Source organism: Echinops telfairi, unplaced genomic scaffold (assembly GCF_000313985.2).
Source record: "Echinops telfairi isolate 266 unplaced genomic scaffold, ASM31398v2 ScPeMD7_2565;HRSCAF=3150, whole genome shotgun sequence".
In the NCBI taxonomy this organism is placed as follows: Eukaryota; Metazoa; Chordata; class Mammalia; order Afrosoricida; family Tenrecidae; genus Echinops; species Echinops telfairi.
In genome coordinates this window covers 1,008,187-1,025,277 of record NW_022106463.1, presented here as the reverse complement: position 1 = coordinate 1,025,277, position 17,091 = coordinate 1,008,187, and the positions used below count along the sequence as shown (strand labels likewise).

Below are 17,091 nucleotides of genomic sequence, written 5' to 3'. Positions count from 1 at the left end.
TCAAGGATGCATGGGGGAGGGGGGGGAGGAAGGGAGGGAGAGGGGGGAAAAAAGGAAAATGAGGTGATTCCAGGAACCCAAGAGGAAAGCAAATTTTGGGAATAATGAGGGCAACAAATGTATAGATGTGCTTTACATAATTGATCTATGTATTGTGACGAATTGTATGAGCCCCAATAAATTGATTAAAACAAACAAACAAACATTGAAGTGATGCGTGGGGGCTGTAAGTCAAAATTGACTCAATAGCAGTGGATTTGGCCAGCTGATATATTAATAACTATATACAAATCAATATATCATCATCAGCTCAAAAAAAAAGAGATAAGATAAAAGAGATAAAAAGAGAAAAGAAAAGGGAAAAAAAGATAATAACTAGCAAAACAAACACATAATTCTAGGTTCCCCCGATGACTTAGCTGACCCATGCGGGGAAAGGTCCACTGGTGGGAGACACTTTGGGTAGAGGAGCCACATGAACTAATCCACACCTCTGTAGAGCTGTTAATCCAACGAGTCCACACATTATTAGTTTCTACATGTGTCAAGAACTGCATGGGGCTTCTCGCCTAATTGAGGATAAAAGACTTTCTTAATGTCAGTGCAGTGGACTCAATGGCATCATGGATCTATGCTGTTTTCAGAGTCGTTGTCCCCCCTTGTTGGCCCAAATGGTTGGTGATCCCAGCCTTCTCAGTGGGGTTTGGTACCGGAGAGGAACCCAGAGCTAAAGGCCCAGCACTCTCTGAGCAAAGAGCAAACCTTGTAGTGAGAAACAAACATTCCAGTCCCTCTTCATCCCCAGGGTGTGAGCAGTTATTAGGTCACCCTCAGAGGATGCCTGGGCTCTGCAGTTGCCTGCGTGGTGAGCTCCAGACTGCTCAGCACTGGGTGATGAACAGGACTTGTAGTTGCTACACTCAGGGTCCCTAGCTGGCTGCTCTCCCAACAATACATCATCAAACTTCTTTCCAGAAGGCAGTGACAATTTGGGCTATTAACTGCAAGGTCAGCAGTTTGAAACCAGCAGCTGCTTTGTGGGAGGAAGATGGGGCTTTCTACTCCCATAAAGAGTTACAGTCTCAGAAACCCACAGGGTGGCACTATGAGTCAGCATTGACTTGATGGCAGTGAGGTTTTTGGGGTGGTGGTTTTGGTACTCAAAAGAGACTTATTGACATGAGTTCAGTGCTGACTCAGCAGCCCTATAGTGCAGAGTAGAACTGCCCTTTTGAGTTTTCACTTGTGTAATTGTTCTGTTATGCACAGGTTTGTTGTGAGCGGGGAACTTACTTGACAATACCTCACAACAATTCTTCACTTTGCTATTTCTCTTCTTTTCTGGAACACAAATCCAGGAAAAACCCCATTAGTCACGTGAATCTGTAACACGAGGCATGTGGTCAACTTCATTCTAATCATGCACTGATGACGGGTCTATTTCCCTTCAACGTGTGCTGTGCGGACACTAGCCTTTGCCTTGCCGGCTGTGAAATCCTTTCCTTTGGGCCCGTTTGTTTGGGTTCCAAATAGAGCCCAGAGCCAGGGCCTCGCATTTGTTTTTGTTTTTAAATCGAACCTAAACCAGCTGTACCTCTTGAAAGAGGAAGTTCAGTTAGAGTAGCTGACTCCTCACAGTCCCATTAGCACAATGGCATGGAATTCAGAAAAGCTGGCGAGTTTCACAGCTGACTGCCTTTGGTCATTTCCTTTGCTGTGGCAGCCCAGTTCCCGGGCCCCAGTTCTCCTATCTTGGACATATATTGAAGGTTCCATGTCAGATCACAAACAAACAAACAAACAAACAAACAACCTCTCTCTCCCTCTCTCTCTCTGTTTGTGAAAAATCAAAGTTTGGATGACTAATGGTAGGTCTGGTTTTTGTCTGCACAGCTGTGCTAGCGAGTTACAGAAGCCAAAACCAGCGTTAGTTTACAGACACTGAATGGGGCACATTCCGGGGACAGATTGTGAAGGACATTCTGATCACACAGTACATTCTGAAGGACATTTTGAGCAGACAGTACATTCCGAGAACATAAGCAGGGGAAGGGTCAAGAGTTTTAAAAACTCGTAAAATGGCGTTCCTTATGCAAGTCAGCTTCATTATGTGTGTGTGTGTGGGGGGACGGTTCCACAATCCGTATAAAAAGTATAATTACAGTATACCGTAGTCTACACGTTGGACTGCTAACCACATGGTCGGCGGTTTGAAACCACCAGCTGCTCTGTAAGAGACAAAGGAGACTCTCTCTACTGCTCGTAAACAGATAGTCTCAGAAACCCACAGGGGCAATTGTATCCAGTTCTACAGGGTCGCTGCGAGTAAGAAAGGCCTGGATGGCAGTGAGTTTTTGGGTTTGCTCATCTATTACGTGTGCAATAACATTATGCATTTATTTTTAAAAAAATACTGCGAGGATTACCCAAACGGGGTCCAGAGACAATTGTTCCACGCAGGGCGGCCACAAACATTCACTTTGAAAAAAAGGGCATGAACCGTGCCACGTGGTGCGCGATAAAACCAGGTATGCTGATCTGCAACAGGAACTCCTTTGTGGCCAAGCCTGGTGGCAGCCTGGCAGCGCCCCCTCGAATGCACACCAAGTTGACGGTTTAGGGCCAGGCACAGAGAGTTTAGAGCACACGGCTCTCTTCAGAAGGGTTTCTGCTCCCTCCCCCGCCCATAACCCGAATGTTCAGCCTAGGACGCAACTTTCCCAGTCAGTCGCGCCGCGGCGGGCCGGGCGGGCAGGCTGGCTGCGGCTGTCCGGGAGGGGGCGGTGCTGCCTCCGGTCCTGTCCAATCGCTGGCCGGCTCCGTGGCCCGACCCAGCCTATCGGAGACCTTCCTCTCGATGTGCCTGCGCGGACTCGGAATTGGAGCCAATGAGCGCGGGCCTCGCCCGCCGGAGCTCCCTCCCCCCACCCCCTCCCCGAGGAGAGTACAAACCCGCGGAGACGGGTTCACAGGTCCCACAGCCACGGACACCGGCCGCAGGGGTCAGGCATGGCTGCGCCGCGGGACGGCGCTGTGGTCATCTTGGGCAGGTAAACGGTCTGGAGCGCCGCACCTGTGCCCGTCCCGGCGCGTTAGGCCCCCGCGGTCCCCAGGATGGGCGACAGCGCCCTCCCCTTCCCCTTCCTGGAGCTGCTGCCCACACGCCAGCTTCGCGGGGACCCGGCCGATGTGGACCGGGGTGTCCCGGGAAGCTGGCGTGAGCCCCAGGGAGATTTGAGGGTTGAGGTTGGAGACCCGGATCTGCCGGGGGCAAGAAGATGTGCCCACTTTGCATATGTGGGTGCAGACCGATGCCTGGGAACGCAGAGGGGCACGCGTTGGTCTGCTACCCACAGTAGGGTATGCTCTGAGAGATGCAAGTGAGGCTACCTGCTCCAGCGAAGAAACACCCGTGGGCACCCTAAGGAACACTGAACTCTACCCCATCCCAGCTCCTGAAGGCGGAAGCCGCACCCTGGGGTGGGAGGGCCGCGTTCCCGCCTCTGGGAGGGGTAGACGACCGCAAGCCTGGAACAGGTGCTGGAAGAACACACGAAGGGATTCTAACTCCTGGGGAGAGCGATGTCTCCAGAGGGGACACGCTGGCACCCAAAGAATTTGTCATGCTTTGTTAGTACCCGAACCCACTGCCTTCGAGTCAGCTCTGACTTCATAGCAACCGTACACAGTGTTTCTGAGACTGGTGGGTTTGAACCGTCCACCTTGTGATTAACAGCCAATGCCCCCGTACACACCTGCATCAGGGCTCCTTCTAGCCTAAATTAGATCTAAATAGATTTCAGCCTTGTGCTTCTGCTCCTGCCTCTTTAACACTCCTCCCCACCCCTACCCAACCTCCCTTTAAAAACATTTATCTGTCCCTTCCAATTAGGAAGCCTTCACAGCAATTTATCAACATGTCAATACTTTGCTAAGTGATTGTCCTCAAACGATTCCAACTCATAGCGATCCTATGTGGCAGGGTAGAACTGCCCATGTTTAAAAAAAAAAAGACTTGCCCTAGTGGGCTTCTGAGATTGTGATTCTGCTAGAGCAGTGGTTCTCAACCTTCCTAATGCCTAGACCCTCTAATACAGTTCCTCGTGTTGTGGTGACCCCCAACCATAAAATAATTTAACTGCTGCTTCATAACTGTAACTTTGCTAGTGTTATGAATCGTAATGTAAAGATCTGATAGGCCAGATGTATTTTCATTGTTACAAGTTGAACATTGTTAAATCATAGTGATTAATCACAAAACAATATGTAATTATATATTATGAAATATTTATTTCTAATGACAAATCAATGAAATTTTGTCTTGAAGCATGGTGTAGCATGGATAACAGTCTTCACGCCTGGTACTCGTAGGTGGGCGTATCTGCATGTGGGCGGACCCGCCAGAAGACAGGAGCTTTCCTCTGAGCATTCCCTCGGTTCCTAAGCCCATTGGAAATCTTAGGCAACCCCTTTGAAAGGGCCGTTCAATCCCCAAAGGGGTCACGACCCACAGCTTAAGAACCTCTGTGCTAGAGTGTCTTACTCCTACAGAGCCCAGAGTGGTTGGTGATTTGAACTGCTGACCTTGTGGTTAGTAGCCCAACACATAGCCAATTCTAGTGGTAGCTTTATAACTGAGGTGTTGACCTGCCCCTCCTTTCCCCAGCACAGCTTACCACCTTGGCTAGAAGACAATTCCTGGGTCAGGGTGGTTTTTGGGTTTTTTGAGGACATGGAAGGAAGGCTTGGGACTGAGGTGTTTTCTCGGCTCTTTTGACCCACAGAACAGTGGAAATAACTGTGACTTTGTCCTTTTGTGGGCACGTGAGTGCCTGTGGTTGTCTAGTAAAGGCATTTGTTAATTTTTAAATGCACTTTGCCCTGCAGTTATGGTAATTATTACTGTAATTATGTCTGTCTTGCATTTTAGGTGTCCAGGGTCAAGGACTAGCATTTTGTGTTCTTCCTGCCTGCCTGGGAGTAGCACTGCACTTGATGGATGTTAAGTTGTGAATGCATTGATTTCCCCGCCCCTGGCATTTTAAGGCTACAGTTGGAGTGAAATCACAGGCAAAGGAGCTGCGACTTTGAGGGTCACTGCGAGGAATTAGAAATGGGCTCACCATCTCTGACCATGGAAATGCATCTGGGGGCTGGGCTTGTTTCTTTGTTGCCTGCTTTGAATGTCCTGCCCACCCACCACCCCCTCAACAGACATTTTGGGGTTAGGGATCCTTTCAGTCACCCTGCCATCCTTCTCACCTGCCTCTTTAGGTGAGTCCAAAAGAGACCCATTTACAAAACAAAGCAAACCAGATGGAGAAGGTAAATTAAAGAGTTAAAACCTCATTGAGTTTGATTTTCAGGAGCCCTTGGGCCATTCTTTCTCCATCTTATCAGTTGCCAGACTCTCTTAAAACAGTGCCAACAAGAGTCTGTATTTGATTCCTGTCACTCCTGGCTTCACATTCCAATGAGCATCTCTCCAGAAGAGGGGCCTTGATCGGGGAAAAGTGTGTTTTTGAAGAGAGAACAGACTGCCTTGGTTCTAGGCTAGCCCTGCCTCCCTCTGCCCCACCCCCACCCCCTCGCCTGCTCCTGTTGAGTTGATCCTGATCCCCAGCAGCTCTGTGAGAACCGAGTAGAGCTGCTCCCTATAGTCTCCAAGGCTGTCAACCTTTACAGCCATGTGCGGTTTCCCCCACAGAGCAGCAGGTGGGTTTGAACAGCTCCCCTTTGCAGCACCGGGGTTCCACCACCACTGGAGCATACAAAGAGGGACTATTGGTCATGACAACTTGGAAAACTGGGAGCAGAAATGGCTTATCTTTTGAAGGTGAGCTTGAGTCTGATGTGGATTCTCCGGGTTTCCATTATTACTAGTAAGGAAGCGGTGTGGAGGGCGTCTCTGACCTCCTCCAGCGAAAGCGGATCATCCAATTCATACCAGTCCAAAGCTGATGGCCACAAGGCAGAAGCCAGACATGCCTCCACACTCCATCCTTCTTTACCCTATTCTAACACTAACCATCCCACCCATGGCACTATCCTCCTCTACTGGGTTAGATAATCCATTGCAGTGCTCATATAGAACTCGCAGACAATACTCATGGTTATGGGGGTTTATTAGGGAATCTAACAGGTAACAAAATGGTAAGGATCCCCTTCTGTTGTCTGCAGCACCTCTTCTTAGCCTTGCTGGTAGGCCTCTCTCTCTGGTTCTCAGCCTCTCAGCCATATGGTCCCTTGGCCTCTGCCCTGCTTGGCTAGTGTGACAAAGCTCCCTTAGTACGGGTAATTGACCACAGGGGCCACCCCTCTCTGCAAGCCAGCCTCCTGCCCAAAGGCACTTGGCCTTACTCCTTCTGGGGCTGGGAAGCCCACTGCTCTGTCTCAATGGTCTCAGTGCTGTGGCCTTTGGTGCCTCTGCTGCCTCCACCACTTCAGGCACGGAAAGCCAATGTGCTCTTTGATGACTCTTCTTTTTTGTGGGTCATAGGATTCTTCTTGCTGCCTCTGAGATGGCTCCTTTTAATACCTAGTAAAACTGACCACTCTGCACTGTTTGTTGGAGGCAGAGGCCAAGGGATCACATGCCTGAGAGGCCGAGGACTGGAGAGAGACCTGGTTGCTGGCAGAAGAGAGGTGTTGTTGCCGTGGACCAATGACTATATCTGTACTGTTTACTGATCCTGACTTGTGGACACCTATTACATTCCCTAATACACTCCCATAATTGTGAGGGCGAATAACCCAACCAAGTTTGTTCCTGGCACAAGGATGGACAATACATAGAAATAAGAAATAGGTCAACATCTCTACAGTCAACTGGTTTTCAACAAGGGTGCCAAGACCATTCAGTGGGCATTTTTGTTGTCGTTAGGGGCCATTGTGTTGTTAGGTTGGTTCCGCTTATAGCAACCATGTGCATAACAGAGTGAAACACTGTCAGGTCCTGGGCCACCCTCACAGTTCTTATGTTTGAGCCCATTGTTGCCCGTCACTGTGTCAATCCATCTCATTGAGGGCCTTCCTCCTTTCCCTGCTCGTCTACCTCACCAAGCATGATGTCCTCCTCCAGGGACTGGTCTCTCCTGACAACATGTCCAAAGTATGTGAGATGAAGTCTTGCCACGCATGCCTCTAAGGAGCATTCTGGCTGTATTTCTCCCATGACAGATTTCTTGGTTCTTTTGGCAGTCCATGGCACACTCTTCTTTGCCAGCACCATGATTTAAATGGATCAGTGACTCTTCAGGCTTCTTGACTCAGTGTCCAGCTCCCACATGCATATAAGGTGATTCAAAGTACCATGGCTGAGTCATTTGCACCTAACACCCTTGCTCTTGAGTGCTTCAGAGAGGGCTTAGGCAGCAGATTTACCCAGTGCAGTCCGACGCTGAGCAGTGCGTTTGCTGACCGATGCTTCCATGAGCATTGATTGTGGATTCAAGCAAAAGTGAAATCCTTGACAACTTCAAGCTTGCCTCCATTCATCACAATGTGACCTGCCCCCAAGTTATACCTTATTTGCATGTTTCTGCCCATCATCTGGTGGGCATTACAAAGACCATGGGCAGAAGAGCCATACCAACCAAGTAATTTGATTTCACCACAGTTAGCCTTCCACATCTGCCCAGAAACTTACCTTTATATCAAAGATCTATTTTTCAATAACTGAAATAGGCATGGTATTTATACTGTATTGTGCTTGTATAGATATCTACCTGCTAAGCATTGATCTTGTTAACGCTGGAACCTGTGTAGTGAAGCGCCTGTGTTGGCCGTATTCTTGGGCCGCACTGGCTGTCTTCCCTGCCTGCCTGCCTGCCCGCCCCTTTCCTGGGTTGGTTTCTTTAGGGCTGAGCACATGATCCATTTCATACAGGAAGACCTCCTTCTGGGGCCTTCCCCTCTACTAGAGTAGATGCTTCTGTAGGGGAGACACTCGCATGAATGTTTATATAACTGCTATGCCTGGTCCTAATGGACAGTTGTTTGAATGTTCTTAACACAAAGTACAGCTTTTGTACTGACATATAATATGAAAGGCTTGCTAAAAGGTTGGGGTTTACATCAAGACAGTCCATGAGCTTGAGTCTCCTTCATTCATATATAATTACAAATATATATGCAAAATTTTCCCCCATGATAACATGTATACTTACCAAAAGTGATCAAAAAGCAAAAAAACCTGTGGATTAGGCGAAGGTTTACAGGGAAGACCATCAAGGTCCCATTTTGCTTCTATCTCCACCATGTATCATCACTGGCCCCACTTCTCCCTGTGTCCTGTTTCCATTCCTCCGCTGCCCTTTTTGATGTTAAATGGCATGTTCTAACACGGTGTGAGTTCAGTTCTAGACCTGGAAGGTGACTAAGGGCCATAGTCTTTGATGTCTTACCAGTGTCTCTTCTCCACCACTCTATCCAGAATTTTCTGCTGTGATCCTGTGCAGAGCAGAGCAGAATCGTGGTAGCCAGGTACCGTGTAAATTCTTCTGGTCTCGCAGTTAGGGAGATTGATGCTTGTGTGGTCCATTAATCCATTGGTCTAATGGTTGCAATAATTTCATCATTTCGATGATGGCTCATGAGCTGTGAGCCCCAAGTCGCTGCTCACAAAAGTAGGATGCAGAATATTCTTTGTGAACCATTATGCCAGTGGACCTTGATGGCCTCTGACTCTGTGGTTGTGACTCCTCCCCTGCCCTGCCCCCACCAGGTCCAGGGACTCATTCCTTCAAGGTATTTGGTTATGTCTAAGAAGTTCTCAGAACTTTGTCCAAGTCTGTTTACAGCAAAGGTAAAGACCCACATACAAATAGCTCCTGGTACTGTGTATGCCTTTGTGCCATACCCCTCGTCTCTCTCCCACACTTGTTCAGGCTGCCGGGCTGTTCAGGCAGCTTCCTATGTGCTCTTTCTAAGAGGTTTTCTGAGTGATTTTCTTCTGCGTGAGACCCCAGGTCGTTCCCTTCTAATTTTTGCACACCACACCACACCCCACCCCACCCCACACCACACCACACAGTGTCAACCCTAGGGTGCTCCAGTTACTTTTTGAATCCGCTCAGACACTACATGTTTCCAGCCTAGGAAACATTTCATAGCACTATATTGGCAAATTGCCCACAGCTGACTCAGGGCAACTGTGCAGAAGCTTGTTTACTTCAGCCTTTAGCCAACAGATACGTAACTGCCCAGGAAATCAGTGAGAAAGCAATGTACTTTAGTGCAAGTAGCCTCAGTCTAGTTGCTATCGAGTTATCTGTGAGTGGATTAGTGGATTTACTCAAAGCTAAGTGGCACAAGTGGTGAAATTAGAGGGAACGTAGTACTTAACTTTTCTTCCTTCGGGTCTTGCTGCCATGTATCAGAATAAATGCTCATTAGCCTTTCGAGTTAGCCTTTTGCAGTACTGGTTCAGATTAGTGAATTTAAAAGCAGCAAGGCAGATCAGAACTGTCTCTTTGATGGTAAAGGTCGATATCATTCACGCTACTACATTCGCAGGCATCAAGGATACCCCTGCCTTCGTGGTCAAGGAACCAGTCAGATCTGGGGCTGATGTAATGTGGCTTGGGGATAAGGAAGCTGATGACAGCCGATGGAGGCTACCTTTCCCATGTGCTGTCTGTCCTTCTCTCTGAGTATCTGTTCTAGAAAGTCTCCCTTTCCTTCCGTCCCCTTCCCAGGCTTGTTCATTCTCCCTACTCCCATGCTTCTTTGTCTTGTACATTTATGCAACCCCAGCCTTGTCCTCTTTCAGCTCCACGAAAGATTACCCTTATCGACGTAACACAAACCAACCCAAGCCATCGCCCCTGCGCTGATTGCTCCTCTCTCCCTACAGGGTAGAGCAGAACTGCCCCTGGGGTTTCCAAGGCCCTAACCTTTACAGGAGCAGGCTCCTCATCTTTCTCCCATGCAGGGGCTGGTGGGCTCGCACCACCGAGCTCTTGGTTAGCAACTGAGTGCTTAATCACTTTGCTAATAATCTCCATAGGAAATCTGATAGGCTGGCTCCTCTTTTCAAGCTGGGCTACAGATACAAGTCGTTGGGAAGCCAGTGGCTGGTCCTTCATGTCTAGTCGTGTATGTGAAGGAGGGGAAAGAAGCAGTCGCTGGTTACCGACGAGTCTTTCCAGATGGTTTATTCTCCAAAGGAATGTGATCCTGAGCATGCTCATTCACAGGCAAGGAATCCTGCTGCTGCTGCTACTGGGGGCTGATGTGTTGGTTCCCACTCACAGCGAGCCTATGTCCAACCGACCCAAACTCCCTGCCCCGTGGCATCTTCACAGCATTCTCATGTGTGAGCCCATTGGTGTAGCCACATGTCGGTCCACCTCATCGCGGCATCATCTTTGTTTGTTGACCCTCCCCCTGCCCAGCATGACAGCCTTCTCCAGGGGCTGGTCTTCTCTGTAACAGGTCCAGAGCATGTGAGGCGAAATCCTGCCCCTCTTGCTTCTCAGGAGCCTTCTGGCAGTGCCTCTCCTCAGACAGATCTGTTTGTGCTTCTCGGCGTCCACAGTGCTTTTCACTAATTCCGTCATTCAGTACCCCAGTGGTCTTCCTTATTCATGGTCTAGCTTTCCCAAGCAGACGGCAACGGCAACGGCAACGGCAAGCCCACAGCTTTGGTCAGGTGCACCGTGGTGCAATAACTAAACCTATTCTCTTGATGCCTCTTACAGGCACTGCTCTCATTTCTCTAAAGCAGCGGTTCTCAACCTGTGGGTCGCAACCCCTTTGGGGGTCGAACGACCCTTTCACAGGGGTCACCCGATTCATCACAGTAGCAAAAGTACAGTGATGAAGTAGCAACGGAAATAATGTTATGGTTGGGGGTCACCACCACATGAGGACCTGTATGAAAGGGTCGCGGCATGAGGAAGGTGGAGAACCGCTGCCCTAAAGCTGCTTTTACCGTGAAAATTCGTAAGCACACAGGATGGTTGAAAAAGAGGGAAAAAAGATCATCTACATACTCTCCATTATACTTAAGGATTGTTAGTTTATTTGTATGAAGGGGCCTTCAAGAAATTTGTGGGCAAACTGAATTAAAAGATAATTGAGTTTTTCCATGAACTCTTGGAAGTCCCCTCATATGTACCTTAAACTAACCAGTTCTAAGTTGGATTGTTAGTTTTTAATCTGTTGCTAATAGAAATTCTAGGGTCAGTGGCTGTTTTGTGTACTGATTACATTAACCAAAGACAAATTATAGAGGTCAAAATTTGAGCTCAATTGTTCTAAGAATTTCTAATTTTGATACAGGCTGTGAGACTGCCCTCCAAAAAGTTTATGCCAATTTATATACCTCCTAATATAGAACCCTGAGGGTGTAATGGTTAGGTATTGGGCTGCTAACCACAGGTCAGAAGTTCAAACCCCCAGTTGCTCTGAGGGCAGAAAATGAAAGATGAGCCTTTCTACTCCTGTAAAGAGTGACAGTCTCAGAAACCCACATGGGCAGTTCTACCCTGTCCTATAAGGTCACTGTGAGTCAGCATTGATTTGATGACAGTGAGTTTGAGAGTGAGAAAAGGCGCCTGAGCAAGCCCTTGTGGCAAAAGGGGCTACACATTGGGTTACTAATCTCAGGGTTAGCAGTTCTAAACCACAAGCTGCACCTACAGAGAAAAAATGATTTCTGGACTCATAAACCCACTGGGCCAGTTCTACTTTATCCTATCAGGTCACTACGAGTTGGAATTGACTCAATGGAAGAATTTGTTTAGGTTTAACAGGAGCCCTTGTGGTGTGCTGTTGGGTAAGCATTAGACTGCTAACCCTAAGGTTGGCTGTTCAAACACACCAACCTCTCCATGGGAGAAAGTTGAGGCTATCTGTTTCTGTAAAGTACAGCCTCAGAAACTCTGTAGGAATCAACTCCATGGCAGTGGGGGTGGCATTTTTGGCTTTAATGGAGTGAGAGTGCCGAAATCCCCATAATATCCCCAACAGTAAGCATTGCCAATCTTTGTAGTCAACACCATTCTGATACACGTTGTTTTGATGAAGGCAGTCGAATACGTTTTCAAGTTAGTTTGGTATTGCCTGGTCGCATTCATTGCCCAGCGTGCCCCTCATTTCCTCACATTTGATGCATTCATCTTATTACTTCTAGATTTATAGGAGTTTTTGCACAGGTATGCGAGTATTAGGTCCTTTTAGATATGCTGTTCCCCTGAATTAGAAAGAAAGTTTTGACATCGGTTAATTTATTTGGCAGTGATATCTGTGATAACTAAGGCCCTTCTAGCTATTATTTAGTGTAACTAACACCCACCAAACGACTGGATAGAACCATGCAAATATGAGGTGCTTGTGACCCACTGAGAGGATGGTATAGCTTGCTAATGCTGTCAGTGAGGGGCATAGTAAGGGGTGAGACCATGCAAATAAGGTGTATGGAACCTTAACATGGGATTGGGCAGTTTTGGTTATCTTGCTCAACTTTATAAAAGCCTCCCAGAAGTGGGCATGAGGATCTCTACCATCAACAAAGAAGGGCCAGGAGTGGAGTACATCCTTTGGACCTGAAATCTCTGTGCTGAACGTTCTTGATCTCGGAGACATCTGAGACATTGGAGATGGTAAGAAGCAGTAAAGCATGGCAGCAGAGGCAGCAGAACCAAAAGCTTGGCAGAAGATGGAGTGGTGGGCTACTGGATCCCTGGAGTGGTTGACTACTGGATCCCTGGGTCCCTGGAGTGGTGGGCTACTGGATTCCTGGAGTGGTGGGCTACAGGATCCCTGGATCCCTGGAGTGGTGGGCTACTGGATTCCTGGGTCCCTGGAGTGGTGGGCTACTGGATCTCTGGGTCCCTGGAGTGGTGGGCTACTGGATCCCTGGAGCCAGAAAACTGAGTACCTTCAGGCAGAAAGCTTTCTGGTGAAGTGGGGTGCCTCTGAACACTAATTGGCAGAGCAAAAAGAGCTTTGTAACACTCACCCAAGCAGCCATGTGGCTGAGAGGCCAAGGCCTGGGAGAGAGGCGTGCCTGTGGGTGTGGCTGAGAAGAGGGCTGTCCTGATTGAAGAACTGTATCCCGGGCCTTTCCTGAACCTGAATTACAACCCGCAGTTTCTTTGATAAACTCCACAATTGTGAATGTGGTATGTGAGTTAGGTGTGACCATTAACAACCAATGATCTAACTCAGAGGAGTAGAGAGCACTGTAAGAGGGACAGTTGGTGTTGGAATTGGAAACAGGTTGGAGCGTGGAGGCATGTCTGACCTCGGCCTCAAAGGAATCAGCCTTGGGAGGCTGAAGCCGATCCTGATTCTCCTTCTCTTCCTTATGAAGTTAGAGGAGTTCAAATGCTGCCCTTAGGCCATTTTTATAGGCAACCCAATATGAAAACTTGAGGACCATATTTTTATAATACTATGTTGGAGTGCTATAAAAAGGTCTTGATGAAAGGGTGGGTTACTGCACTCGTGTAAATATTATCCTTACCCCTGTACACTGTGGATTCGTGGAAGAAGAAACTAAGGTCCTCTTGGTGATAGCACTTGGTGATAGTCTGGGCTGGCAGGAGGTTGCTTTTGCTATTCAAAGAAGAACTGGGAAACTAGAGATGGAAAGAGAAGTGGGACCAGGTCAAACAGTCCTCCCACTATTTGATGCCAGCATCCTTTGTAAGTGGTTATCCTGCCTCTATTCCGACGTTTCTAGTTCCAAAGGACTTGCCACCTCAATGAGACAGCTCTCAGAAATGGGCCCTTCCCTTCCTGAGTGGTTGCAAAGATCAGGACTAGAGCCAGCAATGGGCACAGCTGGAGGCGCCCTACACTAAAGTGTTGCGGTCTTGCCTACACGATATGATCAGTTTCCCCCTTTAAGAGATCATACCCTTCCGCATGCAAACATAGTTATTTTGTCTATCCTTAAGAGCCACCCTCTCAATGCTTTCCTTCCAGTTAATGCCCCATTTCTCCTAGGAATCTGATAAGTATCTTATCCAGTATTATTTATTCATATATTGTATAATTTTGGATTATGGAAAAATTTCAAGCTCCGTGAAAGTTGAGAGAACAGTATAATGAGGCCTTCTGTGCCCATCAGGATGCCTGGGTGCCTTGACGACTAACCAAAAGGTTGGTGGTTTAAACCCACCTGGAGATTTCTTGGAAGAAAGACCTGAAAGTCTAATTCCGGAAGGTCACAAACAGAGCCCCTGTAGAGCCCCATTCTCCTCTGCACACGTGCCGCTGTCCTTAGTTGGCATCAGCGCCATAGTAAGTGGTTTGGTTTTCTCTCCCTTTCACCCATCTTCAGTGATTATTGACCCATCGCTAATCTAGTTTCATTTATATTCCCTTTTATTATTTGAAGGAAATCCCAGACATTGTATCATTTTGCCTGTAAGTAAAGTCCCATGTCTATGAAAGATAAAGACTCTAATACACACACACACACACATACGCATATACACACACATACACATATACATAAAACCATAATACAAAGTGATTCCCATGTATAAAACATGAGCAAACTTCCTTAATAACCTTGGAATGATTGCTCCGGTTATCCAGCTAGCATTCAAAGATTCTCTGGTTAGCCAACATTTTCACATGTGGTATGATTGATTCAGAGTCCAAACAGTGCCCACGTATTTCATTCGGTTGATAAATCTCTTAACTCTTCAATTTTCTTCCCTCTGGCACCTTGTTTGTTGAAAAAGCCGGATTATTTGACCTGGAGACTTCGCCACGGTCTCGAGATTGCTGAATGTTTTCCTGCAGCGGCATTTACCGTGTTCCTCTGTCCTCCCCATTGTCTGACATAGATTGCTAGATCCACAGGCTCATTTTATCTTAAATCTCCCCGTGAGGCATTCACCCCCACCAATTCACCCAAACTGCCCCTTATCATGGTCCCCATTCCCAATTCTCCGAGTAGATCTTATTTCATCCCATAGTGGCATTGACTCATATTGTCCCTCGCTTCACCTTTAAGTTCCCTTTCATGTCCCTGGCGTTCCTCCTGACTCACTTTGTAGTTTCTATACTTTGGTCCCTTAAATTTGGGTGTCCCAAGACTCCTATCTATGCAAATATCTCCCCAATTAACATCTCCAGCCAAGATCCTGCCCCTGAACTGTAAAACTTCTATGCAGTTATTCATGACACATACCCCTTAGACATTTAAAAATTTAGATTATAACGGCCACTTTATGATTTTAGAGCATTTCCATCTTTCTTTTTCCTGGCCCAAACAACTCCGCTCCGTCTTCTTCTTTCTGTTGTTGCACCTCACCAACAAGTGTTGGCCGTGGCTTCTAGACCCTGCCTTCAGAACTCTGCCAACCACGGCCCATCCCCACCGCTGCTCCCATCCTGGGGCACACCACTTTCATGTTCTGCAGCAACCTCCTAATTTCTAACAAGTTTCCTTACATCCACCTTTCCCCTTCTTCAGTAGATTCTTAAGCAACTCGAACAAGCCTTTAAAACCTGAAATGAGATCACGTGATTCCTCTACTACCTCTGTTTAGCCACCCTCACACGCAGAGTGAAAGCCCAACCCCCTGGAGTGGTTCCTAAGGCTCTACGTATCCAGGCTCATGTCTCTCTCTCTGCCCTCCATGGCCCTGCCTCCTCCGTTTCCTTCACGCCTTCCCAGGCCCAACAGCCTCCTGGTTGGTCTCGACAAGACCGCACTTGTACTTCATGCTTTTGCACTTGGCTGTTTGTTCTTCCCAGGAGAAAGGCAGGCTTTCTGCTCCCATTATGAGTTACAGTCTCGGGCCCCCCGGCCCCCCGGGGCAGTCCTATCCTGTCCTATAGGGTCACTATGAGTCAGCATCAACTACTCGATGGCAGGGCGTTTGGTTTTGGTGCAGTTTCTTCTTTCAGGAACAACCCTCCCCTGAAAGCTTCAGGGCTTGTCTCCTCACCTTTTCAGCTCTTCCCTAAAGTGTCACCTTCCCAGTGAGGCGTTCTCGGGTAGGCCTCAGGAACCCCCAAGACTGTGGCCCTTTTAATCACCTCCGGGGCTGCAGCTGAACTGCTCCACCCGCTGTGTGGCTCAGTTTTCAGCCAAACAATAGACAGGTGTACAAAGGGAACAAATAATGCTGGGGAGGTCTGCACACCTGAGAATAATCAACCATTCTAGGTCAAGGGGACAGCATTGGTCCAAGAATGAAGTTTGGGAGGAGAGAAGAAGAGGAGTGGAAGTGGGGGTAACATGGAGTTGTGAAGGGGCTGGCACGTTGAGGATTTGCAATGAACAGGACAAAGCAAAATGTGTATGACTTGCTGTGAAGCCGATTACCTGCTCTGTAAGTCTTCACCGAATTCAAAGTAAAAAGCTGGAAGAAACAAACAAACAAACAAACAAACACTTTATGCCTGCCAGTCTGCACTACTCCTATTTGTTATTCCTCTGCCCCTCTTTATTATTTGTTATAATTTGCCGCCTAACTGCTTACTTAGTTTATTGCTTGCCTACTACACTGTAGACTCTGGGAGGACAAGGTGTTTTGTTTGTCACTGCTGCACCCCAGTACCTAGAAAAGCACCTCACACAGAGTTATTAGCTGCCATCATGTCAACCCCACACCTGGTGGCCTCATGGACAACATGTAACCATCTTTTAAACCACACCATACCCCGTGTCATCGTAGCAGCCGCTGTACCAGGCCATCTCGTTGAGGGTCTCCCAGGCCCGCATGGCTTCCTACATCACCAGATACAGTGCCCCTCTTGAGCAGTCGAGCATGAAGGTACCATGATGCTAAAAGCTCTGCCACCAGTCTTTCAGGCGCCAGCCGGGTCACCCACAGTGGCATGTCATGGGCACTCCTTAAATATGTACATATATAAATATTTTATATAGGATGGTGGGGAAATAGATCTACATGCATATATTTATAGGTTTAGTATTAAGGTAGCAGATGGACATTGGACCTCCACTCAAGTACTTACTCAATGCAAGGACACCTTGTTCTATTAAATTGGCATTCCACGATGCACACCTTCCTGACACTATCGCTGAAGACAAAAATATGCATAAGCAAATGTGGTGCAGAAAGCTGATGGTGCCTGGCTATCAAAAGATATAGC

General features: G+C 47.7%; 1 protein-coding gene across 1 annotated transcript in view; it reads left to right on the top strand.

Moving 5' to 3' along the window:
- Positions 1 to 2,951: 2,951 nt before the first annotated feature.
- CRYL1 (crystallin lambda 1) overlaps positions 2,952 to 17,091 on the top strand; it is a 167,565-nt gene continuing 153,425 nt past the window's right edge. The window contains exon 1 of the mRNA XM_030886613.2: positions 2,952 to 3,050. Within this exon, the coding sequence (XP_030742473.2) occupies positions 3,010 to 3,050 (41 nt within the window). The 5' untranslated portion in view covers positions 2,952 to 3,009. The remainder of the gene's footprint in view (positions 3,051 to 17,091) is intronic.